At 36.3% G+C, this 26,454-nt stretch overlaps 1 protein-coding gene across 1 annotated transcript in view; it reads left to right on the top strand.

The window, feature by feature from the left end:
* Positions 1-26,454, top strand: part of BICC1 (BicC family RNA binding protein 1) — a 290,122-nt gene that overhangs the window by 244,318 nt on the left and 19,350 nt on the right. Inside the window, exons 5-18 of the mRNA XM_077765226.1 lie at positions 6,682-6,761; positions 8,448-8,606; positions 10,248-10,301; positions 10,741-10,935; positions 11,156-11,407; positions 13,513-13,644; positions 15,666-15,852; positions 17,644-17,805; positions 19,020-19,216; positions 19,345-19,477; positions 19,995-20,151; positions 22,197-22,359; positions 25,442-25,481; positions 26,184-26,338. Of these exons, the coding sequence (XP_077621352.1) occupies positions 6,682-6,761; positions 8,448-8,606; positions 10,248-10,301; positions 10,741-10,935; positions 11,156-11,407; positions 13,513-13,644; positions 15,666-15,852; positions 17,644-17,805; positions 19,020-19,216; positions 19,345-19,477; positions 19,995-20,151; positions 22,197-22,359; positions 25,442-25,481; positions 26,184-26,338 (2,066 nt within the window). The remainder of the gene's footprint in view (positions 1-6,681; positions 6,762-8,447; positions 8,607-10,247; positions 10,302-10,740; positions 10,936-11,155; positions 11,408-13,512; positions 13,645-15,665; positions 15,853-17,643; positions 17,806-19,019; positions 19,217-19,344; positions 19,478-19,994; positions 20,152-22,196; positions 22,360-25,441; positions 25,482-26,183; positions 26,339-26,454) is intronic.

Raw genomic sequence — 26,454 nt, 5'->3', positions numbered from 1 at the left:
AATTCTTAAAACTTCATTTCTTCTGCCTATTCTCCAAATATGCTCTTTGCTTTTTTATTCTAACTCAGTTTATGAGAATTCTTGTCATAAAGAGCATTCCTTGAAAGACTCTGGAGTCTGTAGTACTGGCTTCAAAATTAGTTCAAAGTGTGTTGACTTCCTGTCATTCTGTTTCATTCCTTTAAAATAATTTCCAGTCAGACTGAATGAGTCAGTTCAGGTTTTCTCTATCTGTTGATAAAGTATATCGTCACTTAAAAATGTGATATTGGTATGTTATTTGACCTGTTATAAAAAAGGAAAGTTTTGTTTTAAAAAAGGAAAGTCTGTTTCTCAAGAGCTCAGAAGGAAACTTTTATTTCACAGAAAAATGTGGGCTGTGGCCCCATGACTGTGAGTTGAATTCACTTTTGCTGATCAGCAGTGATTTGCCAACTTAAAAGTGATCGAAGTAGCACATGAATTGGGTGGTATCTAGTTTTGGATTGTGACAAGGCTCAGATAGGGTTTGAAGTAAACTCTCATCTCCATAAGGGATTTTCACTGCATTTGTTTGGTGCTTACAAGCACTTTATTCAGGAAATTTCAGTGGGGTAAACACCGAATTTCACCTATATTGATGCAGAATTAATTGCATTCTTAGAGTTTGCAGAAAAAGAGGAAAGCCCAAGCTGCCACTCTGAAGCCGGTCATGGATCATGGCAGATTACTATTTCACACATTTGTGTTTACTGCCTACAGTTTAAGGCTCTTGGAAACGTTTACATTGTGATGTCTTGAATAAGCTGCTTATCGTGAAATACCAAAAACATGGAAAACAAAGTTGTTTATGAAGTTAGTTTTATTGAAGAATGTTACAGTACTGCTTTACACTGAAGACATTTAGATTTATTTGAAAGTATAATGATGTTCTGACTAAACTCCCTCATTGAGGAAACTCAACTCCAGAGATTCAGTGACTTTTCCAAGGTAACAGATCTTGTTTATGACTTGCTTAGAATTCAGAACTTATCATAAATGTGGAGTCTACGTATTTTCCACACAATGTAAAAGGAATTTATTGCAGAGTCAGTCATTAAAAATGTTAATACATCCTGCATGATATCTTCTGGCTTTTACAGCATTTCCCTATGTAATTCAAGTCAACCAGTACCCATGAAATATCAAGGGCTTTTTCTGAGTTTTGGTTTATATTGGCTGTTTGATAAAATCCTTACCCTGCGATCACAGTCTTACTTATAGAAAAAAAAAATTGCCCATTACTACTTTAGAACTACTTTCTAGCTGTGGATATATTCCCAGTGTTTTGGGGAATTTTGGAGAAAGGTAGAGATACCTCTCTGTCAACACTGAGCACTCCTGACACTGTTAGTGGATCCAGCCCCACCCAGTGCCCTCCTTTTTAGACCGTTTTAAAGAAAGAACTTGAAATAAAAGTGAAGAGGGCTCCCAGACAAAAATAAAGTGAATTCTGGGGCACCTGGGTGGCTTAGTCGGTTAAGCATCTGACTTTGGCTTAGGTCATGATCTCACAGCTCATGGGTTTGAGTCCCACATTGGGTTCTGTGCTGACGGTTCAGAGCCTGGAGCCTGCTTTGGATTTAGTATCTCCCTCTCTCTGCTTCTCCCCTACTCATGCTCTGTCTCTCCCTCTCAAAAATAAATAAACTTTATTAAAAAGGTAAATTGAACTCTGTCCACTGGTCTCTTATGGATTTGAGGGCAGTTTAACATTTTGATATACATGCATAAAATGTACCAAAGCCATTTTGATTTCGGGCCATGATCTGGAACTTTTCTTCATAAACAAATGACTCTAATATGATCTTTTATTTTGGATGTTTTGGGTGGAAGGAGACAGGTTAGTTAAATATGGGATTTTTTTGTTGTTTTGTCTCTTCAAGAGAACATGCTGAGAAATGAAAGCATTGCCTTGAATTTTTGGTGTTGAATCTTTTCTCAACTGCACTCAATCACAGAGACAGGAAAGTAGCTACAAACAAATCATTGGTGAAACAGTGATGGCTTAAATCCATCATATGTCAATAACCCATTTCTGTAGCTTAGTAACTATAATGAAAATGGCTGACATGAGTCTTTTCTATAGATTTTGCTCTGGGACAAGAATGAAATGGAAAGGAAGTTTAAACTTGAGAGAAGTAGAAGGCCATAAAAATTTCACTAATGTTTTCAGGAATGAGAACGGTTCCAAGGATGGGAAACCAAAGAGTAAAACCAGAGTACCAATAAATAATCTTTTAAAACCATTACTAGGGGCACCTGAGTGGCTCAGTTGGTTAAGCATCCAACTTCAACCTCGGTCATGATCTTGCTGTTATGAATTTGAGCCCCACATCAGGCTCAGTGCTGACAGCTCCAAGCCGGGAGCCTGTTTCAGATTCTGTGTCTCCCTCTCTCTCTGCCTCTTCCCCACTCGTGCTCGGTCTCTCTCTCAAAAATAAACATTAAAAATTTAAAAAACACATTACTAAACTTCAGTTAAGTACATATAACATCCCAGCTCTTTTAAATATTTATCTTTACTGAAAATATGGTTTTTAGCAAGTATTCTTATAAGAACTTTGTTGCCTTATCAACTCCTTATGAATTTCCACACGGAAGTCATAAAAACCTTTCTGTTCGGGGCGCCTGGGTGGCTCAGTCAATTAAGCGTCCGACTTCGGCTCAGGTCATGATCTCACGGTTTGTGGGTTCAAGCCCTGCGTTGGGGTCTGTGCTGACAGCTAGCTCAGAGCCTGGAGCCTGTTTCAGATTCTGTTCCTCCCTCTCTTTCTGACCCTCCCCTGCTCACGCGCTCTCTCTCTCTCAGAAATAAATAAAACATTAAAAAAAAAAAAACCTTTCTGCTTAAAGGTTTACCTCTTTTGCAGTATGCACATATAAAATACCCATTCCATGTTTGTACAGCTTCATATAACCTATTGAAGATTGGATCACCATCTGGTTTTCCTGTCTTCCATAAGGTTTCACCACAGAGAGGTGAACAGATTGATGGGACAGGAATCTAAAAATCAAAAATCCAGAAGGACATCTGACAGTTCTCTATATTTCTGTAGAGGTACTGAGATCAAAATATTTGAAGTCAAAACTGGGGAAGTGCAGGACATATGATCACCTTAGATATGAAGTTTAGGCCCTTCCCATCAGTTTCCATCTCCTTCCTCTGTATAGATAGCCATTTCCAAAAAATAGGGGCACCGTCAGTCCATTCACCTACTTTTTACTCATTATCTACTATTTGCCTGGCACCGTGGAAGTTATAAAACCAATTAAGACAATCCTTATATTTAGAGCACTTGAGGGTTGATTATAAAGCAATGAATATTATTTTTAGAGCAAATATCTTAAAATGTCCATGCCCAAATTGGTGTCATCCTTCAAAGCAATTATTTTGAGGGATTATTCCCTATTACTGTACCATCTTTCAACAGTCTTTATAGCTGGGCTTTACTTTTATGTTTATTAATATAGTTAATCCTTTGACTTTTCTCCATCAAGTATTTCCAGAATGGGTCTGAATAAAACCTCAGTCCCATGTAGGACACATTTAAACTTTGAAATGGAACATTTACTGAAAGTGGAAAACTGGATTTGGGGATTTAAAATAAGCATGTTAAGTTCAGCCTGGAATCAGAGCTTACATCCTATAGCTATCTTTTAAGCAGGGGCAAAGGAGGGAATGAAGACACTATTATTGGCACATTAGCAGTCTAAACCAGAATTTTGTCATGTTAATTTTCTCTGTACTTATGAGACTTGATTATTTAAAGAACATTTTCCAAACAAGTGCCAGTTTGGGTCCTGGATACAATTTGATGTTACCTGTTGGTGACTATGTGTTGTGTGTGTAGCTCTGTGTCTATTGATAATTTATGTTTTTGGTCACTAGATGGTGCTCTTTCACTTTGAAATAAAATGTATTTTCTATTGAGGATTTAGCTTTTTATTTTGCTTATTGTTTTGTTGATACAGAAATGGTGGAAACCAAATTCTTTCATAAATTGGATCTGAGGCTCCCTGTCCACCTGGAGATGCATAGGGATTTTAATGTGATTAGCCAACATGTAAAGGTTTTCAGATTAGCATACCACTCAGTACTCAACTATTAATTTATTTGTAAGAAAATACGTTTTCTCCCGTAGAACCATTTTACATTATATATACTTGGCTGATACATAAGACACTACAATTATATTTTTTATGTGGTTTCATCTGCTGTGTCCTATATTTGATTGAAGAATGACTTGGAAAACAAACAAAATGCCAGTTACTGGATCCTGAAGACCCAGGAATGTATATTTTAGCAAGTACTACAATTAGATGTGATTAGGTATGTTTGAGGAGCACCAGCTTCTAATCCCCCAGTAATAAGCATTTTCAGTAGAGAATAACTTCAGAGTCTGCCTACAATAATTGAAACCAAAGTCAAAGATAGCTGGGATCAAAATTTTGAATGTAGACAGCTTGGAATATAAATACTGCCGAGACGAGTTATAATGGATATAATAAAAATAACTGAAGAAAATGCTTTGTTTATATTAGTATGTTAAACTTGGTGAGAATCTTACAAAGAACAAGTGGTTTGTTAGGATGCACTAAGGAACAAGCAGTGTGGACACAATGCCATACCAACTTGATGTTGTTGGACATTCATTTTGCCCTACTTTTAGGCCTCTCACCTTACAATACTTGATACATTAAACCAGTTGCAAGGTCTTTCATCTTCACAGTGTCCCTGACACATACAAGTATCAGAGGAAGGATTAAAGAATGGGTTAAGGAGAAGAGTCTAAACCCAAGGGCAGCTCCCAGGAGACTGTCTGGGGAGAGGGTGGGGGTCTGGAGGTGATGGCTTTGACTCAAATACAGTTGCTGGAATGTCTCCCCAGGAAGCCAGATTCATTCCTGAGCTCTGAAGCTTGGTGGTGCACTGTTGTTAACTATGATTGTTCTGTCCTGGTCCTAAGAGCCAGCAGCTTTAGAGCAGGGTTTCCTCCCTCCTTCTCATCTCTCCCATCCGTGCGTCTCTCCCTCACTCCCTTCTACCCACCCTCCCTCCCCCCCTTCCTTCTTCCTTCCTTCCTTCCTTCCTTCCTTCCTTCCTTCCTTCCTTCCATCCATCCATCCATCCATCCATCCATCCATCCTTCAGTTGCTCATTTTTACCTTGAGAATGTGACATGCTTATCATGGCATTGGTTTTCAAATGGAATGTTGGATGAGGATGGGTAAGTCACAATACCAGGGAAGTATGTGTAGTTTGATAAAATTCCCACCAGGTGATTCTCTTTTCTTATCCAAGAGAATCAATGGTTTAGAAGGAGTCAGTTGGAACTGCTTGTTAATTGTAAAAAATGCTCAGCTCACATTTCCTGACCCTGTTGCTGATCTGAGGTATAGTTCAGTGCAGGATGGACTCCACGGAGAAGGTGGTGTGCTGTAGGCAGTCAGTAAGATTGGCATCATTAATAATGGTGATGATGATGCTCTGTTATTCACCTTTATCACTTTAGTGATATCACTATCATAAGGCTAATGGCATGGAACTTCTGACTTACCCCAAAATGGTCTTGGTCTCTGTCAGGCTGACCCATGAGGTAATAGAGCACCCTATTGTGGCAGAGACACAACCTGACAAAAGAGAGAAGACACGTCTTCACCCGAGAGTTTTAGCTGAAGAGTATCCCTTCTGAAGATTCTAGCTTGGCCAGCTGTCTCATCTCCTTAAAGCTTCTACTCAGACCTCACTTTCTGAATCAGACTATATGCCCTCACCCCCTTCTCATAGCTGGTACTCCTCATGCTTTTGTCTCGTTCTCCTGTTCATAACAGTTATGTTCTAATACGCTAGATAATTTGTTTATTTGATTCAGTTTTGTCTCCTTGTACGAGACTGTCAGCTCCATGTGGACAAGGGTCTTTTTCTTCACTAATATATTCCCCAACCCCTAGAATAGTGCCATGCCTGGTACAGAAAATATTTGCTGAATGAATAAATGTTTTCCTTTATAATGTTCTGTGGCAGTAATAAATAATACATGTAGTATATATTAGCCATTTAACACTAATTCTGAATAAATATTAAGTATTCCTGAGTAAAGATTTTTTTATTCTATTAACCTTGACCTGTAAAGATACCTTCTGACTTAGATTATCACATGGTTTAAAGTCTGGATCCACAGTTAGAAGACATTAGATGATAATGAATGAGCCTTTTGAGTGGTTTTCTAGGGCAAGATACTAACCTATTCTGTGCCTTAGTTTCCTCTGGAAATAATCTCAAAGAGCTGTGATTAAATGAACTCATGGATTAAATGAGCTCATGCATCTAAAGCCTTAGATAAGGGCTTGGACTATAGCAAGAATGTAGTCACAAATTGAATTTATAGATTCTTGTTTAAAAAATAATTATAAACTTATAAATTATAAACTTACTTTGCAGTTAAATGGTTTGGCCCGTTTTCAGAAGGAAAAGACCACATAGATAAATATACAACTTGGAAATTTCCCATATTCCTGTTTTAATTGCAGTGTTAACATACCTAGAATGAATCAAATATTGAATTTCTTATGGAATCTATTTTAATATATTGTAACATCAATTTTAAAACAAAGAGTTTGGGGGTTTCACCTGAGCCCTTTGTTTTTGATTTCTTATAGATCCCCATATTAAGGTTTCTGGAAAGAAAGAAGATGTTAAGGAGGCCAAGGAAATGATCATGTCTGTCTTAGACACAAAAGTAAGTGAATGTTAAGGACACTCAGATGTCAGAACCTTGTCTCTGCAAGGGCTACTTCATGCTGTTATGAAAAGAACCATTTGGAGAAGAAAAACCAGGAGAAAGTAATGGTGGGTTTTAAAATAAGCATGTGTGATTCTACAATGGATGTAAAATTCTGTTTAAAATTTGAATGGGTTCTATCATGTTGGGTAATTGAGTAATAATTATATATACATATATATGTATGTGTATGCCATCTTTAGAAATCGACATTGACCCTGATTAGTGTGGGGCAAGTAATGAAGTTTGGAAGAATTAGCATATTGCCTTTATGATGGCAAAATGATCTTCTGTGTAGTTGTGTGTGATGGCATGAAACCTAACAGTTTCTCTTGTAAGTTCTTTCTCTTTCTGCATGTATAGGTATAGAGAGATAATAGGGAAATTTAGATGTGTAAAAATATATACTCACTTGTGAGAATTTATTCTAGTAAACATTTCTAAGTCACTTAGTATATAGGAGGCACTTGCTAAGCATTTTACAAATGCTGATTTGTTTAGATATTAGGGAATTTTCCCAGAATCCAGTAGCTATTAAATGGAGAGGTGGCATTTAAATCCAAAACTGTCTGGTTCTTACCACTGTGTTTTGCCATCTCGTATTTCATTAAAATGGTTTCTCATCTCTTCCATTTTTTTTCCCTTTTCTTCTTTTTAATTTTTGGAATTATTTACCTTATAATTATTGGATATTCTAAATTTTTTCCCAAAAAAGAATATCTTTTTCTTGCATTTCAAATGTTAAACTAAAGGAAGAACTAAGTTTAAAGATCAAAGTATTTAATGGATATGTTTTAAATCTAAGAATTAAGAAGATGTAAAAACTGTTGATATTTTTAACATCTTGTTGTAATTTGACTTTTTACTTTCTGAGGACTGAAGAATTTCAATATCAGTCTTATAAATGAGAAAATATTTCATGTCTTTATAATTGTACAATAACTGAATTTCCCAAAATTAAATACATAGATTCTAACATGACCACAATTATTCATTATGTCTTAGAACTTTACATTTTGCTTTACTATAACTAATCTCTCTGGTTTATGGAAGCCGTGTTACTGCTAGAGATCTATGCTTTGTTTTCCCTTCCACTCTCTTCTTCCTCCTAGTGAGAATAGTAGATCTGCTCTGTAGTTTGACCTATAGTAATAGACTGCTTGTAAAAATAGTGCTTACAGTACCTTTTTAGTTTTCAGCTTTATTTTTATTATTTTCTGTCACAGTTCAACAGTACTACTAGCATACATATATTGCTTGCAATTGATTTCATCTGTTTTTAGTTATTTGAATTAAATACTTCATGAATAATGTCTGTTAAAGAAAAAACATGAGATGAGTAATTTATTTGTAATTTACCTGACTTTATTTTAAATGCTGGTTTCCAAAAAAATGTTCTGATGAAGAGTGTATCTTTCGATTTATTCTGACAGATTTGTCTTAAAATGAGAATTTCTTTTTCATAGCCAAAGAGAAATAGATAGAAATTGTACATTTATAGATGAATATGATACCAATAAATCTGTAAGATTTCCCACCAGGTCACTTCTTTTTTTTAGTACTGTCGCTTTGGAGAAAACGTGTTTTAAGGAGTTGTTCCTTCCTTTTGCATGCATCAAGAAATAATACGTTATTTCCATATAGAGCAATCGAGTCACCTTGAAGATGGATGTTTCACATACAGAACATTCTCATGTAATCGGCAAAGGTGGCAACAATATTAAAAAAGTAATGGAAGAAACGGGATGCCACATCCACTTTCCAGATTCCAACAGGAATAACCAAGCAGAAAAAAGCAACCAGGTGCTTTGTCTTTTCACATGAACTGTTGATTTTCCACATGCATATCTTTGTTGGGAGATGAAGCAAAAATATAATCATGGAGATACCATATTATTTTTACTAATATGTGAATCTTAAGAAATGAATGAATAAGCAAACTGCAGAATTTGACCTATAAATACAGAGAACAAACTGATGGTTCCTAGAGGAGAGGGGGTAGGGGGTTGATCAAAATGGATGAAGGAGAGTGGGAGGTACAGGCTTCCAGTTATAGAATAAATAAGTCATGAGAATAAAAGGCACAGCATAGGAAATGTAGCCAGTGGTGTTATATAATAGCAGTATATGGTGACAGACCGTAGCTATAGTGAGCACAGAGCAGTGTATAAGCTTGTCAAATCACTGATGCTGTACACCTGAAACTAATGTAACATTGTGTGTCAACTAAAAAGTAAAAATAAAGGATGTATGAACCTTTCCAAGAAGACTGAAGATGCTCTACTTTTTTAAAGAGAGGAATTATAGGTAGGCCATAAACTCTTTATCTCTAAATGGTTGGTAGAAGAGAGGGGAGCAACATAAATGTGACAGCAACAAAAATTAAAGTCCCTGAGGCAAGGCCCAGAGACCATTACCTTAGGAAAGGCCCTGCAGCCTTGCCTGGTCCAAGCACCTGTTCACTGCAGGGATTCTGTTGGTAGTGTCACACGTGGTTCTTCAGAGTACACCAGCTCACCTTCTAAGAGGCTATACATGAGTGCCCGACTTCCTCACATTGATGGAGTTAGGTTTCTCTTCAGTTTATACACATTTTTTCTAGTTCCTGTGTTTGAAAACAAATAAAGCTTACCTGTCCATACAAAGCACTTTCAGTACTTGAAAAAGAGATGGCATTATCTGTGTTATTTAGAAGTTTTCTCTCTAATCACGATACTAGAAACTGTCTGCCACAAAGATGACTAAGATAGTCTTTTCTCTATGGGAACTAATGGTGACAGTGACACATACATAAGGAAGATAGAAAGCAAGGGCAGCATTCAAAACATTTGACAGTTGATATGGAACGGAGCATGGTCCATTAGGAGCAGTGTCCTGGAGCGCTACACTCTTACTCTCATGCCAAGATTAATTCTTTGGTTGATGGATTCATGGGGGAAGTTCAGGGGATCTCAGGAGAGAACTGGAGGTGATGTTGAAAGAGTAGTTTTTGTGGGGTTTTTTTTTTTTTTTTTTATTTTTACCAACTAGCATGAAGTAGTTCAATATTTTGAGTACCTACTGCAGAAGTATCATTGTATACTGATATATTGTACAGAGTTGATATACAGAATGCAGAGTTTAACCAAAAGGTAGAAAACACAGTAAATAAGAGAAATGATAAAGGGGCCAGGATGGCATTGTGGGGACTGTGAGGTTTTAGGTAAGTCAGGGGATTAATGTAAATCAGTTGACACAAATCAGCTGAGGAGCTTGTTAGAATGCAAATTGTGATTAAGCAGGTCTGAGTTGGTGCCTGAGACCCTTCATTTTTAACAAGCTCCCAGATAATGGCAATGTTCTTTTTTTCCTGGGTGACACTTTGAGTGACAAGGGTGTAGATAGCGAGAAAAACAGATGTAGGCTCAAAATAAATCCTAACTCTGTATTTTCTTATTTTTGCAGGTATCTATAGCAGGACAACCAGCAGGAGTAGAATCTGCCCGAGTTAGAATTCGGGTAACTATTTATTACTTTAATACTGTAAATCAGTGTCAGCAATATTTGTATCATAAGGCAATAAAAATACCTTAGTGTATCAATTTATAACCAAATCATCTGTTCAATAGGAAGGAAATAGTGATAAAAGTTGTTTTAATGTATTGAAGATGTTTCTAAGAGATATTCCATTTTGTACCTGACTCAGTTTCTCTGATGATTTTGAAATAATCAGAAAGAGACCCGAGGAAGAATGCCACAGGCAGTTTAAGTCACAAGCTCTCAGGTTTCACAAAGACTCCTTTCATTTGAGAAACTTTACCTAGTCCAAGCTTATATCTATAATAAAAGCAATTTGTGTTTTAGAATTCCATCTTCAGGAAAAAAAGAGCAAGTTACGCACATCACTAAGCGTGCAGTGATTCAGCTGTCTGCTTTGGGCTCTGATACTTTCATTTAGGAGCTGCTTCCTTTGGTGCTGATGTTTGAGTTACCAATCGCTGGGATTCTTCAGCCAGTTCCCGATCCTAACTCCCCCTCGATTCAGCACATATCACAAACGTACAACATTTCAGTGTCATTTAAACAGCGTTCCCGAATGTATGGTGCTACTGTGATAGTACGAGGGTCTCAGAATAACACCAGCGCTGTAAAGGTAAATACTTGAGATAATTATGAATAGTTTAAATGTACAAATTATGCAAGTTTTACTTTTAAAGGATTTTAGACTAATTCGTATTCTAGAATTTTTCCTTGTATTGCATTATGGGTTATAGGATTTATTGAATTTCTCCATAACTATTAGAAGTACACTAGAGTCTTTCCTTGTGTGTGGACAGTCATTTTATAGGATTATGTCTCACCTTTTCTCCTAGGAAGGAACTGCCATGCTGTTGGAACATCTTGCTGGGAGCTTGGCATCAGCTATTCCTGTGAGCACACAACTAGACATTGCAGCTCAACATCATCTCTTTATGATGGGTCGAAACGGGAGCAACATCAAACATATCATGCAAAGAACAGGTGCTCAGATCCACTTTCCTGACCCTAGTAATCCACAAAAGAAATCCACCGTCTACCTCCAGGGCACCATTGAGTCTGTCTGTCTTGCAAGGCAATATCTCATGGTAGGTTTACTAAAATTAGTGTTACTATTTCATTTTATTTTACTTCATTTACTTCTTTCAGTACACTATATGTTGGTGCACACGCCATACTACTGATATTTATGAAAACATTTTAGAAGCCATGTCAAATAAGGAAGTTTGTTGGTAAAAGGAAATAAAATAAGAGTAGGTATGTAATACCTCACAGGCTGAATTTCATTGTATGGTGAGCAATTGCTTCGAAGTATTTTTTTTTTTTAAACTTAAACTAAACACAAAAGAGGATACAGTGAAATAATGGGCTGTATTTTGTAGAAGGTGATTATTTTCATCTGACATGTAGTATTAGTTTGCGTTTGACAAAAAAAAGTATTGTTTAAACAGAATAGTAAAAATAACTTTTTACCCCCAAAGACATAAATTTTAGTGGCATGAAATATTTGAACATTTCAAAAATATCTGATACAATTTAAAAAATAGGATTTAAGCCACAAATTTGAATCTTAATGCATTGAAGAAAATAGCAGTTATAATAATTTGATACTGCTTGCAATTTAAAATTTGCTATATATCTGTCCTTCCTATAGTCATTTAAAAACAGTGTGTAGGTTAATACATAGTAACAAAATGGATTGACACAATGTGGACTCACAAATATTCTTATTAAAAGCACCATTGTATTCTGTTCAAGAACTTTACCTGTAGTGACATTTGAATCAGTAGGCTTCAAGTGTGATCTTTACTGTTATTAACTCTCAGAATTCGTTTCTGAGAAACTTTGAGAAAATCCAAATTTTTGTTGATTCCATTCCTCTGACAAATAAGAACTTGTTATAACCATTAAGCATTATAATACATAAATACTTTGTTGTGAATGATTTTTTTAGCCAAGCTTAGTTTACCAGGCTACTTTTAATATATCACTAGTTAGGTAGCATATTTGTATCCAAAGATTATTATGATTACTTTCCATAATTTTCTTTTTTTTTTTAATTTTAAGTTCTTTAAGTATGATTTTAAGTGAACTTTTTCAGACATTCTGTACTTTTAGGAGTTCATATTCATGCTTTGTACCTGCCAAAAATGTGTGCAATGAGATATATTATTGTACAATATTGAAAGAAGTGAGGAAGAAAGAAATAAATTAAAAGGGTTTTAACCTATATTTTAAATATAAAAATCACTTTATCCACAAGGAAAATGAGACACAGTAATTTCACTTTAATTCCAGTGTATTTGGCTGTTATTTTTCCTGATACTTCTGTACAGAACCCAGCTAGTGCTGGGAGGGCTGGTACTGAGGAATCAGTAAAAGTATGGTATGTGGTTCTTATGTGTAGTAAATTCAGGGCCAGGAAGAAATGCTCAGAGTAAGAAACAAGTGCTAACCTGTGCAGTGCTAAGAAATGAGAAGGCTAAAAGAGGGAACAGTAGTGGCAATTTACCTCAGGAAGAAGATAAGGTTGGAGCTGCAGCAGAAGACAGGTAGGACTTTGGTTGGTGAAGAAGCCTTTTGGTGAGTTGAGACCAAAGTATAACATCTGTTTGAATAGTAGTCAAGAGGCTAGTCTAACCAGGAGGAAGGGGCAGATGGGGAGACATATAGACCTGTGATTGCATAAGCAAAGGGCCAAAATGTGGACATCTTTAAATACTGATACATGTTTGGGCTCAGTCGTTAAGTGTCCGACTTCGTCTCAGGTCATGATCTCGTGGTTCGTAGGTTCGAGCCCCATGTCGGGCTCTGTGCTGACAGCTAGCTCAGAGCCTGGAGCCTGCTTCAGATTCTGTATCTCCCTCTCTCTCTGACCCTCCCCTGCTTGCGCTGTCTCTCTGTCTCTCTCAGAAATAAATAAAACATTTTTTAAAAATTTTTTAAAAAGTTAAATACTGATACATGTTTAGATTTTGTTCAGAAGACAATAAAAATTCACTACTGTAAATCTTAAGCAAAAGCACAAAAAAGTTTTCTAAACTTTGTGAAAGTATGTAATTTAGCTTTAATATTTGGGTTTATTCTTTAAGCCCATAGAATATTACATTATTTGTAGGACGTTAAATTATCAGATGTTTAATAAATGAGTAATGTTTTTACCTTCTACACTCTCTATTGTGACATTTCATAGGGTTGTCTTCCTCTTGTGTTGATGTTTGATATGAAGGAAGAAATTGAAGTTGATCCACAGTTCATTGCTCAGCTGATGGAACAGCTCGATGTCTTCATCAGTATTAAACCAAAGCCGAAACAACCAAGCAAGGTTGGTTCAGAGTCTATATCCAGAGAACCACATTCCAGCTAGTTTTATTTTCATATAAATGTATATTTGCATATATATGGAATTAAATATTCTATATCATTATATATGATATTTATTTGAATACATAAATTTGTGACATTCATTATTGATCATCATTTTCTTTAAATATGTGTTGGTTTTGGAGTCCATTTTTAATGACCGTTATTTTTTACATATATATTAGAAAAAAAGAGAAAATGTGTTTTTATTAATTTGCAGTCTGGTAACTTTCAGCATTGTCAAATTATCAGAGAGTTGATAAAGCTAAACATTGTGTTAAGTGTGCGTGTGTATGTGGACATACCCAGTGCAGTTCAAAAATATTTAGTTTACATACTCTGTGAGCCAGTCTGCTGGCCCTGAAGATTTAAAGAATGGATGTCCATTCTCTTTAAGAAAGTAAAGTAATAATGATGATCAAAAGTAAATAATGAAGTATTCCAGTTCAGATGTTGCAGAATTCCAATAATTACATGTATAGTCAAAATTTAATGGAATAAAACTGATGATATTGAATGCCAGTGAGAAAGTGAGGGAGGAGAATGTTCCTACGTTAATGTTGTGTAAATTGGCACAGCCACTTTGAGGAACAATTGCGACCATCAGATTACACTGAAAATACTGATATCCTCCACCCCCAGTATTTACACCTAGTTATACACCCTGAAGGGACCTTTGTGCTAGATGTCAGAAGACAAGAATGGCATGGAATAAAAGAAGCAAGTTGCTTCTTTTAACATGTACTAATGATAGCATTTATGTATATTTTTTATTCAAGCAGGTAAAACACCAAACAGTTATACTTTGCATTCTTTAATTTCTGTTAATCTTGTTATGTGTATCATGGCATATGTATAATATGTACAGTGGACAATTTTGTATATATGTAAATAACATGGTGTTCAGTGTCTAATTTAAAAACAATCATGCCTTATTCTAAAGGAAACTTTAAAGGAAAAGATAGGATTGATTCTAAGTGAGCTTAATACAGTGAGTTTAAAGTTACAGAACAGGATATACATTCTATGTAATTTGAAGCTTCATGCTTAACTAAAATTTGAGTTGACTGGAGTCACTATAGATACCAGGACTGAAAGCAAAAGATAGAAGAGACTTTATAAAGAGGGTCAAGCACAAGAGGAATTCCTGGAGTTTAGTAAGAAATGAGCACAGGTCAGGGGAAAACACACTGTGAGAATCGTAAAGCCTTGTAGCATACCAGGGCCATTTAATTCTGCCTAGCTGGCCTCAGTGCTAACTACTGCATTAACTGCTTTCTCAATCACAAATTTTCTTTATTGCCCATTGGAGGCTCTCCCTCTTGAGTTCACACTTCCAATTTTCTAGATGAGTCCATTGAGGAAAAAATATATATTGTTTAGAAATTTATTTTACCATAAGCTTTGCCATAGATATGTCATCAGTGAGGAATAGTGGTACCTCAAGGTCTATTAGTTAACTAGTAGACTATAAATGTCAAATGTAAGTGACTTATTATGCAGTTTGTATATAGTGACTAGTTTGATTTGTTTTGTAAAGATGAGACAAAGGGGAGAAAGCTTTAATGTAAAGAAAGGCAAGAAAATGTAACAAGAATGGGCTGTAGATGCGGAATACCCGAGGTCCAGTCCTCTCGCTGCCCCTGACAGCTATACTGACTGTGGGTACGTCCCGTATCCTTACTGAATATGAATATTAATTCCCACCCGGAAGGTTTCTGGCAGGCATTAAGATGTATGTGCAGTTTCTATCACAGTGCCTGACACACAGGACATACCCAATAAAATATAACTAACATTTTATGGTTTTATCAAAAGGAGTAAACATAAGAAATAAGTGGTTAGAATTTTTAGTTGATTTTAAAAGAACATCGATACCCTGAGTGGAATCCTTATTACCATATTCATTTCTCACCCACCTCCCCAATACATTGTAGACTACTTGCATGTCACCTTTTTCTTTCTCATTATGTGTTTTCATAGTCTGTGATTGTGAAAAGTGTTGAGCGAAATGCCTTAAATATGTATGAAGCAAGGAAATGTCTCCTCGGACTTGAAAGCAGTGGGGTTACCATAGCAACCAGTCCATCCCCAGCATCGTGCCCTGCGGGCCTGGCCTGTCCCAGTCTGGACATCTTAGCTTCAGCAGGCCTTGGACTCACTGGACTAGGTATAAAATTTATTATTATAGCGCTTCTCAGTCACTGGGGGATTGCTTAGCCAGTCCCTTTCTTTCTACCTTTTGGAGCTACTTTTATAAGGCTTTCCCCCTCATTAGGCTCTAAGATCAAGTGAAAAAGCAACAAACTCACATCAATCCATTTTGGGTTTTTTGTTAGACTATAGATTTTTGTTACTCAGATTCTTTTTATTTTGGCATAAATAATCAAGGTCTAACTGTTTTATTTTCAGTGGCTGTGTTTGTTCTTTTAAATTAAGAATGCCATGAGAGTGAAGTGAGCAGGCTGACTGTAATTTATGTGTTTGTTCTCTCTTGAATTTGCTATATTGCCATCCATCCCTAGAGGTAAAGATTATCCAGTTTGCTTTTCAAAAAGTAATTGCAGATCTGTATGAGGGGTAGGGAGAGGGGGAGGTGAAGGCGAGCAGAACCCCCACTCCCAGAGGTCGGAACTGTCTCATCCAGATACAGAGGAAATCTAACCTGCGGCCACTAAGAGGAAAAAATGGACTTGTATTTATATCTAAGGCAAAGAATAGAAGATGAAAAAAAAAAAGAAGATGAAAGAGCATCATCCCCTCAGTGCCTTAGTTCTTTGAGAAAGTGCAGTGAGGTACTGCCTCATTTATGGAATCCCATCTTACAGGCTAGAGTTCATTGCCATGTTGCAATTATGCTAGGTTCACTACTTTCTTGCACATTTTTCAGTAGCCTTAATATAAAAAGTGAATGTAATAAAACTAGAAAATCATTCTGCCTCATTCAGTGTTGATCTGAGACAGAAAAAGTACTCTCAGCATTCTGTAAATTTTTTTCCTAATGGCTATTTCATGCTTTTAAAATTATAATATGTTTATAATGTAATTAAGATTCGAAATATCCTTGTCTAGACACCATTACAGTAAAGACAGACTTTTTCCTTTGGCCTCTAATCTCTCAAAGTTGTCCGTTCCACTGGAGACCTGGACAGTCATAATAATACATGCATATGAGCTCTTCGTGTACTAGAGAGAAAAAAAGTCAACAAAGGTTCAGTTACTCAGTTTTTAGAATGTTTTTGTGTCTGTAATTATCCAGTAATACCTAATACTTTAAATATTCATGGAAAATTGTATATAATTTCATATTTTACTTAAGAATATATTTTAAATGCCTGAAGGGAAATTTCACTACTTAAATCAAACATTAAATCCTTAGGACAAGCAAGAAACAAACAAAAATTGTTTCTGAGAAAAGTTTTCATACATGTTGAGATGGAGCACAGGGAAGTTGTGTATGTGTTTTGACATAAGAATGAAAACTGTTCCAAGTGGTTCAGCCTATCCACACATGGGCCAGTGAAGTTATTCTGCTGCAGGAGAACATTCCCCTGTCCTCTGCTAATTGCAGGTGATTTGAAAAGAGTTAGCTTGGAAACCGAAAACAGTGAGTTACACAGAGAGATAAAAATGAGCTTCCGCTTGAACAGAGTTTTATTTGTCATGGCTAGTTGAGATGAATTCAGAGCAGCCGTCAGTGCTCAGGGACCCTGACTGCTTGCCTGGTTTGCACACACCTGTCTCTCATTTTCTGATCAGCATCTGTTTGTGGATAGTCTGAGTTCTGTGTCAGAGTTGTTTCATTGCAATATTTCATGTGAATGTTTGAAAGAAGGTAACCTGTTCTTTATATTTGGAAAATATCCAACTATATCTGTGCATTCTAAGTGATAATATTGCTGCCATCTGTATTTTTAAGTCTTGAATTTATGCATATTGACTTTGCATTCATTTATTTCAGGTCTTTTGGGGCCTACCACCTTATCTCTAAACACATCAACAACCCCAAACTCACTCTTGAATGCTCTTAATAGCTCAGTCAGTCCTTTGCAAAGTCCAAGTTCTGGCACCCCCAGCCCCACATTATGGGCACCCCCACTTGCTAACACTTCAAGTGCCACAGGTGAGTATCATTTAAGTACAATCAAAGGCATGCATGTAAACTGGTACAGCTCCTGTGGAAAACAATGTGGAGGTTCCTCAAAAAATTAACAGTAGAACTCCCCTATGACCCAGCAATAGCACTGCTAGGAATCGACCCCAAGGGACACAGGAGTGCTGATGCATAGGGGCACATGTACCCCAATGTTCATTGCAGCACCCTCAACAATAGCCAAAACATGGAAAGAGCCTAAGTGTCCATCAACTGATGAATGGATAAAGAAGATGTGGTTTATCTATACCATGGAATACTACATGGCAATGAGAAAGAATGAAATCTGGCCATGTGTAGCAACATGGATGGACCTTGAGGGTGTTATGCTGAGCAAAATAAGTCAGGCAGAGGACAGATACCATATGTTTTCATGTATAGGAGGATTAGGAGGAGCTTAACGGAGGGCCGTAGGGGAGAAGAAGGGGGGAAATTATGGGGGGAGAGGGAGGGAGGCAAACCATGAGAGACTCTTGAATGCTGAGAACAAACTGAAGACTGATGGGGGTGGGGGGAAGGGAAGGGGGGTCATGGGCATGGAGGAGGGCACTTGTGGGGATGAACACTGGGTGTTATATGGAAACCAACTTGACAATAAACTTTTTAAAAAGGCATGCATTCTTAGGTATCAGTTTTTAAATAAAATTCACTAGTGGCTCTGTTTCCTTAGAGAAAAATTATGGTTCAAAGCATACTGCAGCTAAACACAAATTCCCCAATGTGTAAATTAGTTAAAATGAAGCATGACAAAGCAGTGAGTTTTTCATAAAAACAAAATCCAGTCGTCAGACATGACGAGTATGATGAGCAGCAAACAGTGGCAAAGACTCCGGAAGATCACTGGCCTGATAATTTAAAAAAAAAAAAAAATGTAGGTTCCAGTCAGACAGATGTGTTTGGTAGTCATATGGACATGCTACATACATCTAGCTCGTTTCCTCATCAGTACTATGAATAGCTTTGATTAAATTCTGTATAAAGTCTTGTTCTATTTCAACATTCTTTTGTGTTTTTATAGTAATGTTAAACCTATTTACAGAGGAGTTATCAAAATTGAATTCTCTTCTGAATTTATAGCAACAAACATGAGGGGGCTTTTGTTTTTACTGAAAATAATAAAGTAATACTTGTTGAATCTGAGTTTTTTCCAGTCTAATATCTGTCTTCATAAAATGTTATTATAGGTTTTTCTGCTATACCACATCTTATGATTCCATCTACTGCCCAAGCCACATTAACCAATATTTTGTTGTCTGGAGTGCCCACCTATGGGCACACAGCTCCATCTCCCCCTCCTGGCTTGACTCCTGTTGATGTCCATATCAACAGTATGCAGTCAGAAGGCAAAAAAATCTCTGCTTCTTTAAATGGACATGCACAGGTAAGGTCCTTTGCTGGAGCTTTGCCGTTTCTAAGAGATAAGCCACTGCTAATATGTTTAAACTTTCACCTGCAATGAATTTTAGAATTGTGACTATATCTGTATGTTACTTTCTATTATTATTTTAGTCTCCGAATATAAAATATGGTGCAATATCCACTTCATCACTTGGAGAAAAAGTACTGAGTGGGAATCACAGTGATCCATCTAGACAAACAACTGGATCTGAGCAAGCATCTCCCAAGTCAAACCCTGCAGAAGGTATCTTCCCTTCTGAACTTCAGCCTGGTCTGTTACTTGGATAAAAGGGGGTTGTAGAAAGTCTCTGCAGTGATTTCAAGTTGGTTTTGCTAACCAGTTATGACTCATCCTGCCTCAAGGATGCAGAAAGACATCTTGAATGAAATTCCAAAGAACATGGAAAAGATAAACTGAAAAACACTTCCCACAGAAAGAATCACTTCCCATTACTTCCTAAATTAATTACATAAGAGGGAAGCATCAATTTATTAAATGTATACACATAATTTTTTTTCCATGTAGAGTTTTTCTTTTTTTTATAACCCTTTTGCCCCTGAAATCTTTTAAAAATTATGAAGGTCTCTCTTCAGATATAATCTTGAGTGAAATTTGAAACAGCTTGAATTTAAGGTACCTTCTTTGCAGTTGAAAGCTGGTGTGCCTGAGTCTTCCTAGAGTTGGGTTCTGATTTGTTTCCATCACAAGTGGTTGTTGTTAGTAAGATGACACTTGTATTTTCACTTTATCCCTTCTGCAGGTTGTAACGATGCTTTTGTTGAAGTAGGCATGCCTCGAAGTCCTTCCCATTCTGGGAATGCGGGTGACCTGAAACAAATGATGGGTCCCTCCAAAGTTTCCTGTGCCAAGAGGCAGACAGTAGAACTGTTACAGGGCACAAAAAACTCACACCTACAGTATGTATTTTAATCTTTAAAATCCCATGATCCTTTGAAATAAAATAAAATGTAACAGGCTGAGTTTGTTTTAAACTTGGTAGTTTGTGTTCTTTGGATCAAGTGGATTTGATCTTCTCCAAGAGTATTTTTTATTTTTCTTTACAATTATCTTTTTCCTTTTAAAAATTGTATTTAAGAATAGCATTTGGTAATTTTCAATCATGTCTTCTCTATAGTGGTTGGGTTTATATCGGGGTCTCCTAAACCCATCTCTATTGCTCTTAAACTTTAACATCCTCTTTGCTCTTCAGTAGGGCAGTATTTACTCTCTGATTTTTCTGTTTGAAATTTTCCTGCTGTGAATTCTCCTTCATTTTGCTTTGAGTCTGAAACTTAAACTATGACTTCCTTGTTCTAAGGTAATTGCTAACTTTGATAATAAATATTTGACAGTTTCATGATTTTATTTATTATAAACCACAGTGAGTATAAATACATATAATGTATTAACTATAATTCTCCCTTACCATAGCACAGTTACAGGTGTGTTATCCTTACTCTATTTTCTTTTCCCATTTACTTTATTTTCTTCAAATAGGCAGTCTGTTCATGTTTCAAAAAAAATACAGTGGAAAGCTTCTATGTTGAAAGGTTTTGCTCTCATCCATCTCCATTCACCCAATTTCCTCTACTGTCTTATTAGTTTCCTTGTATATCCTTACAGAGGAGAGTATCTTAAATCAAGTATAGCCATTATATTTTTATTTCCTCTTTTTCTTACCAAAATCTTTTTTGCTTATATAAACCCTTTGGTCAGTTAATTACTATTGTTCCCATTTTGTCCAAGTCTGCTTTTATCTGTGTTTTTCTTCACATGGTACGAAGAGTCACAGTGAACATTATTCAGCATAGATTAGAGAGGTAAATTCGCTTTTTCCCATTTTGAAGCATTTGAAGGAATGCCTTTTCCTTTCATCATTAAGGATTTTCTGAATTTACGTCTCATCTGAATTAAGCTGCAACCTCCAGAACAGGCTCCCTGCCTCTGCATTCTCACCAGCTCAGTCAGTCCTTATTTTCTTCCAGCAATTCTTTTGAACACACAAGTCTCATCTTATTTTACTCTGGCTTTAAATGCATCAGGTGTTCACATTGCCTGCTTCCTTTCCTTTGCTTGTACTATTCTCCCAGCCTTCACACTAGTAAACCTGCAGATGCCCTTTAAATTTCAGTTCTGATGTCCTACGTGAAGCCTCTCTGAACTTTTGTCAGTGGAGTTCCTTGCTTCTCCTCTTCTGTTCCAATAGCTTGTTCTGAATTCCTCTGAATCCCCTGGCATGATGGAATAGTGAGTGATAAAAGAAAGAATGAGTGAATAGATCGGCTCTTTGACTAATACTGTTTCTTATTTCTCCTTTCCTTAAGTTTAACCTGGAATTAGATTTGATTTGAGGTGCATTGGTATAGGGCATAACCAATCGTATAATTCAGATAATTTTTCCTATTTTAAGGAGCATTCTTACATTCATCCATGCACCCTGAGCAGGTGTTGATAATATTTATTTATCTGCTATCTGTATTGTATTAGATATGTTAGCAATACCCTTTGCATTTCATACACACATATTAGATCATTTGCGTGCCTTCAGATTGACTTATTTCTGTTTAGACTGTGTATGCATGACTCATTGCTACCTTCTTGATATATGCAAATTAGAAATCTTGTCTGTGTGTCTATTCCATATGTACCATATACGATATGCCTTACATACAATGTTTGTGAACGTGTGTCATGAAATCGTTTCAACTGCAGCTCTAGAGTCATATGCTTGGGTTCGTTTTCCAGCTCTACTATTTATCAGAGGTATGACCTTGGGTAAGGTACTTCCACTATCTGTAAAATGGGAATACTACTACTACTTACCTCAGAGTGGTATTGTGAGGACTAATGAAATAATACATGTAAATAGCTGACAGTGAGAAAGATGTATAGTAGTAAATATGGCACATATTTGTACATTTGTATATAAATATGGAGTGTTAAATTCCACACTGTTTCACAGCAGTACTGACAGACTGCTCTCAGATCCTGAACTAAGTGCTGCAGAAAGCCCTTTGGCTGACAAGAAGGCTCCTGGAAGTGAGCGTGCTGCCGAGAGGGCAGCTGCCCAGCAGAACTCTGAAAGGGCTCGCCTGGCCCCAAGGCCATCATACGTCAACATGCAGGTAATGGAAAAAAATGCCCAAACGTAAGGGGCATGGTTTAGGGAATGGGGCATTCAGTGAATGGTTAACATTAGAGCAGAAATAGGTGTTCCTTCTGCACTCTAGTCAAAGTTAAATTTAAATATATACACAGTAGTTAGTAACTGGTTTGACATAAACATTAAAAATGAAAAGCAGGAATTAGCTTAACTGAGAAGAATTCATTAAAATATAATATTAAATTGACATAAAATGCTCTCTGTCGCTGTGCCTTACATGAATGCCATTATTTATCTGTTACTTAAAAAAGTTTATATACATGTGGAAGCTGTTAATTTTTAAGTATTACTACCTCATGACTTAGACTTGGATAAATACAATATCTTTCTATCTATTTAATAGAGATGATAAATTTGATGTCATTAAGATATAAAAATAATGTGAAACTTCAGGCTTTTGAAAGTAATGCTAAATATGGGGCGCCTGGGTGACTTAGTCGGTTAAGCATCCAACTTCAGCTCAGGTCATGATCTCATGGTTTGTGGGTTTGAGCCCCACGTTGGGCTCTGTGCTGACAGCCAGCTCAGAGCCTGGAGCCTGTTTCAGATTCTATGTCTCCCTCTCTCTCTGACCCTCCCCTGCTCACGCTGTCTCTCTTCTCTCTCTCTCTCTCTCTCTCTCTCTCTCTCAGAAATAAATAAAACATTAAAAATGAAAGTAATGCTAAATATTATCAATGACTATGTTGAGAGATTTTTATGATTATTTTAAACAATATCCTAACCAGAGATCTTCGCTCTATCCATTTTTAAAGTATTAGGCTAGTTATTCAGAATAGACTATTGATCATGAAACTTGGAAATTTGATTTCCGTATAAACTACAATATGAAAGATAAGGATTTTGTACTTTGTGCTTTCAGAGATTCTTATAAATATTCAATTTCAGTACCAGAATTGTGAGGTAGATTTTTCTACTTCATAGTAAAAGATGTATTATTCCCAACCCTTCCCAAACCTCCCAAAGAAGGAAATAACTTTTCACAGAATCCTAAAAACAAGCTATCATAGGTATGTCAAAGAAATTAATTCATGGAATTAAATTATACTTTTATAATGTTAGTGAAAGCTACAGTTCAGGCCTGTTTGTTTTTTTTAAATCTACATTTGAACATTTTCATGAGTTTTTAGATAAATGTTTTTACAAAATATCTACGTTTTCTCTAGTGGATTTATTTTCAGTTCACATAAATTAAAATTTTCTTATATAAGCAATTTCTAATCCCTTATATTATCCCCTTTTTAAATTTCTGTTTATCTTGTGCTTCTTTTCTATCAGTTTTATATCTACAGTGAATCATTTTCATGTTCCTTTCTTTTAGGATGGATAAGAATGTTCTTGGTGGTAGAGTTTCAATGTAAATAGTTCTATATATGTCATTAATGAAGAGCTAAGTTTTAAAGTCACTAAGATCTCAATAATAATAGTCACCAAGCATTGACAGAGAGAGAGACTGAAGACTTACTGATGATTCCTGTAGCTAAAAATGATATCTGTCTCCTACCATTCTTGGAATGCTGTATCTCCAGCTCTCTCTTCACACTTTTCTCATTTCCTAATTTCAATGATTTCTTTTACCCTCCCTGCTAAGATTATAGGTTTTGATTCATTGTTGTATTCTCCCACAAAGATCAGCACAGTCTGTTTAACCAGAAGACGCTCAATAAATGCTTATTGAACAAGTGAATTTAATATGTCTCCACACCTTACCCTTAGATATTAAGCATTAAAAGTTGATTTTACTTCCCAAGGCTATTTTAGACCTAGGATTTCGAAAACATTATCAAACTCCATTATCTAAAAATCTGGCTTTTCTGATTTACTGTCATGTTCTTGGAGTTAATAACACATCCTGATTTGTCTGGATCAGCCCAGTTACTTTTATAATTTTTATTTGTAGTACATTTCGCTCAGAAGTATCCTGTTTCAGACTGTAACTTACATGGGTACTCTATGTACGATGGTATAGTCCTCCTGGAGGAAGTGTCAAAAGAGCTCTCCCTAGTTGGTTCTTGGCCCTCCTGATAGGCCTTTGAGACATTCTTAAATGACATCTTAGCAAGTCCTTAAGTGGAGAGCTGAGAACACCGAGTTAGCATTTGAGATGTAGCTATGTCTACACTAATTTCTTCAAAATGACCTACCTTGGTCCCTACTATACATGACTGTGACTGAATAGTCATTTATTCATTGTGAATGGAAAGAGTGAATGGTGACATCCTAGTCCTGTACAATAAAAGGTAACTAGTTTTAATTTTATTGTATTGCTTAATGTTATTACAGATCAAAGCTAGACATTTGTCATTTATCCCACTTCAAAAGCAAAGACTATGCCAGTTAGACCAAAGAATTTCTTAAGTTGTCTTAACATCATCCCATTTCATGCCATGCTTTAACTTAAATGAGCAGAGAATGTGGAGAAACAAAGAAGCCAGTAGATAACCAGAAAGCATTTTGCAGATGGATTGTTTGAAACTTAGCCCTACTTTTAAGTTATTCACTATACTTTTGCATATATTGGTCCTGGTGTGTTAAATACTCACAGTAAATAGAATTTTTTTTCCTTAATTTCTTTTCTTTCTTCTTTTTTTTTTTTTTAATGTTTTTTAATTTATTTCTGAGAGAGAGAAAGACAGCATGAGCAGGGAGGGTTAGAGAGAGAGGGAGACACCGAATCTGAAGACAGGCTCCAGGCTCTGAGCTAGGTGTCAGCACAGAGCCCAATGCGGAGCTTGAACCCACAAACCGTGAGATCATGACCTGAGTGGAAGTCGGATGCTTAACCAACTGAGCCACCCACGTGTCCCTGAAGGAAAATTTCTATCACTATTATGTCAGAAGTAGTTAATTTATTCTAATTAGTTAGTTTGAAAACATGTTGAAATATATCAGACTTGTACTAGATTCACATTATGGTGCAAAACTTAGCATATGTCCCAAGCAGACTCATGGACTGTAGTCAAAAACCTATATTCTCTACTTATGGAATATTGGCATGGCATTTGGATAGACTGGCATTAAAATATTTTCTGTTTCATTTTCAGGCATTTGACTATGAACAAAAGAAACTATTAGCAACCAAAGGTATGTGCTTATATTAATGATCTATATTAATATATATGTACACATATCTATATTTTTTAGTAGAGTCACAATAGGTTTTGTGGTATTCTTGTTGAATTGAGAACTTGTACCTTCATACAAAGAAATCTAGAACACTTAGGTTCAAGTTGTACCCATTTTGTTGAGGTTGAATGTATTTTGTTGACTAGAGTAGCATTAGATCAATTAAGAAATAATGTAGTATTTTTCAGGGGCACCTGGGTGACTCAGTCAGTTGAGCATCCAGCTTTGGCTCAGGTCATGATCTCAAAGTTCGTGGGTTTGAGCCCTGCATCAGGCTCTGTGCTGACAGCTCAGAGCCTGGAGCCTGCTTCAGATTCTGTGTCCCCCTCCCTCTCTGCCCTGTCCCTGTTCATGCTCTGTCTCTCTCTGCCTCAAAAATAAATAAGACATTTAAAAAATTTTTTAAAGAGAAATAATGTATTTTTCAATTTACTTTGTATCGAGTGTTTTTAAAAAATTTTTTAATGTTTTATTTCTGAGAGAGAGACAGCTCCCCTGTATTGAGTGTTTTATGAAGCTATTTTAAGACATTTTATGTTAAGAAATAATTTTCAGTGATACTTCCTTTACATTTATCAAAGAAACAACATTCATCAATATTTTATTTAAGAAAAAATGTTAAAAATACCAAGCATTTGTTTTATATTCTGTTTCCCAAAGCTATGTTAAAGAAACCAGTGGTGACGGAGGTCAGAACACCCACAAATACCTGGAGTGGCCTTGGGTTTTCTAAATCCATGCCGGCTGAAACTATAAAGGAGCTGAGACGGGCCAACCATGTGTCCTATAAGCCCACAATGACAACCACTTTTGAGGTTTGTAGAGTCGTGCCTTTCTGTCTTTTGTCTCAACAAACAAGAGAGGTACCATTCTTTATTTACATAAAGAAAAGTTGTTAATGGTGATTTGTTCTAATTTCTATTCCTGTGAA

Source organism: Crocuta crocuta, unplaced genomic scaffold, assembly GCF_008692635.1.
Source record: "Crocuta crocuta isolate KB4526 unplaced genomic scaffold, BGI_CrCroc_1.0 scaffold244, whole genome shotgun sequence".
In the NCBI taxonomy this organism is placed as follows: Eukaryota; Metazoa; Chordata; class Mammalia; order Carnivora; family Hyaenidae; genus Crocuta; species Crocuta crocuta.
This window is presented reverse-complemented; position numbering and strand designations above follow the sequence as displayed.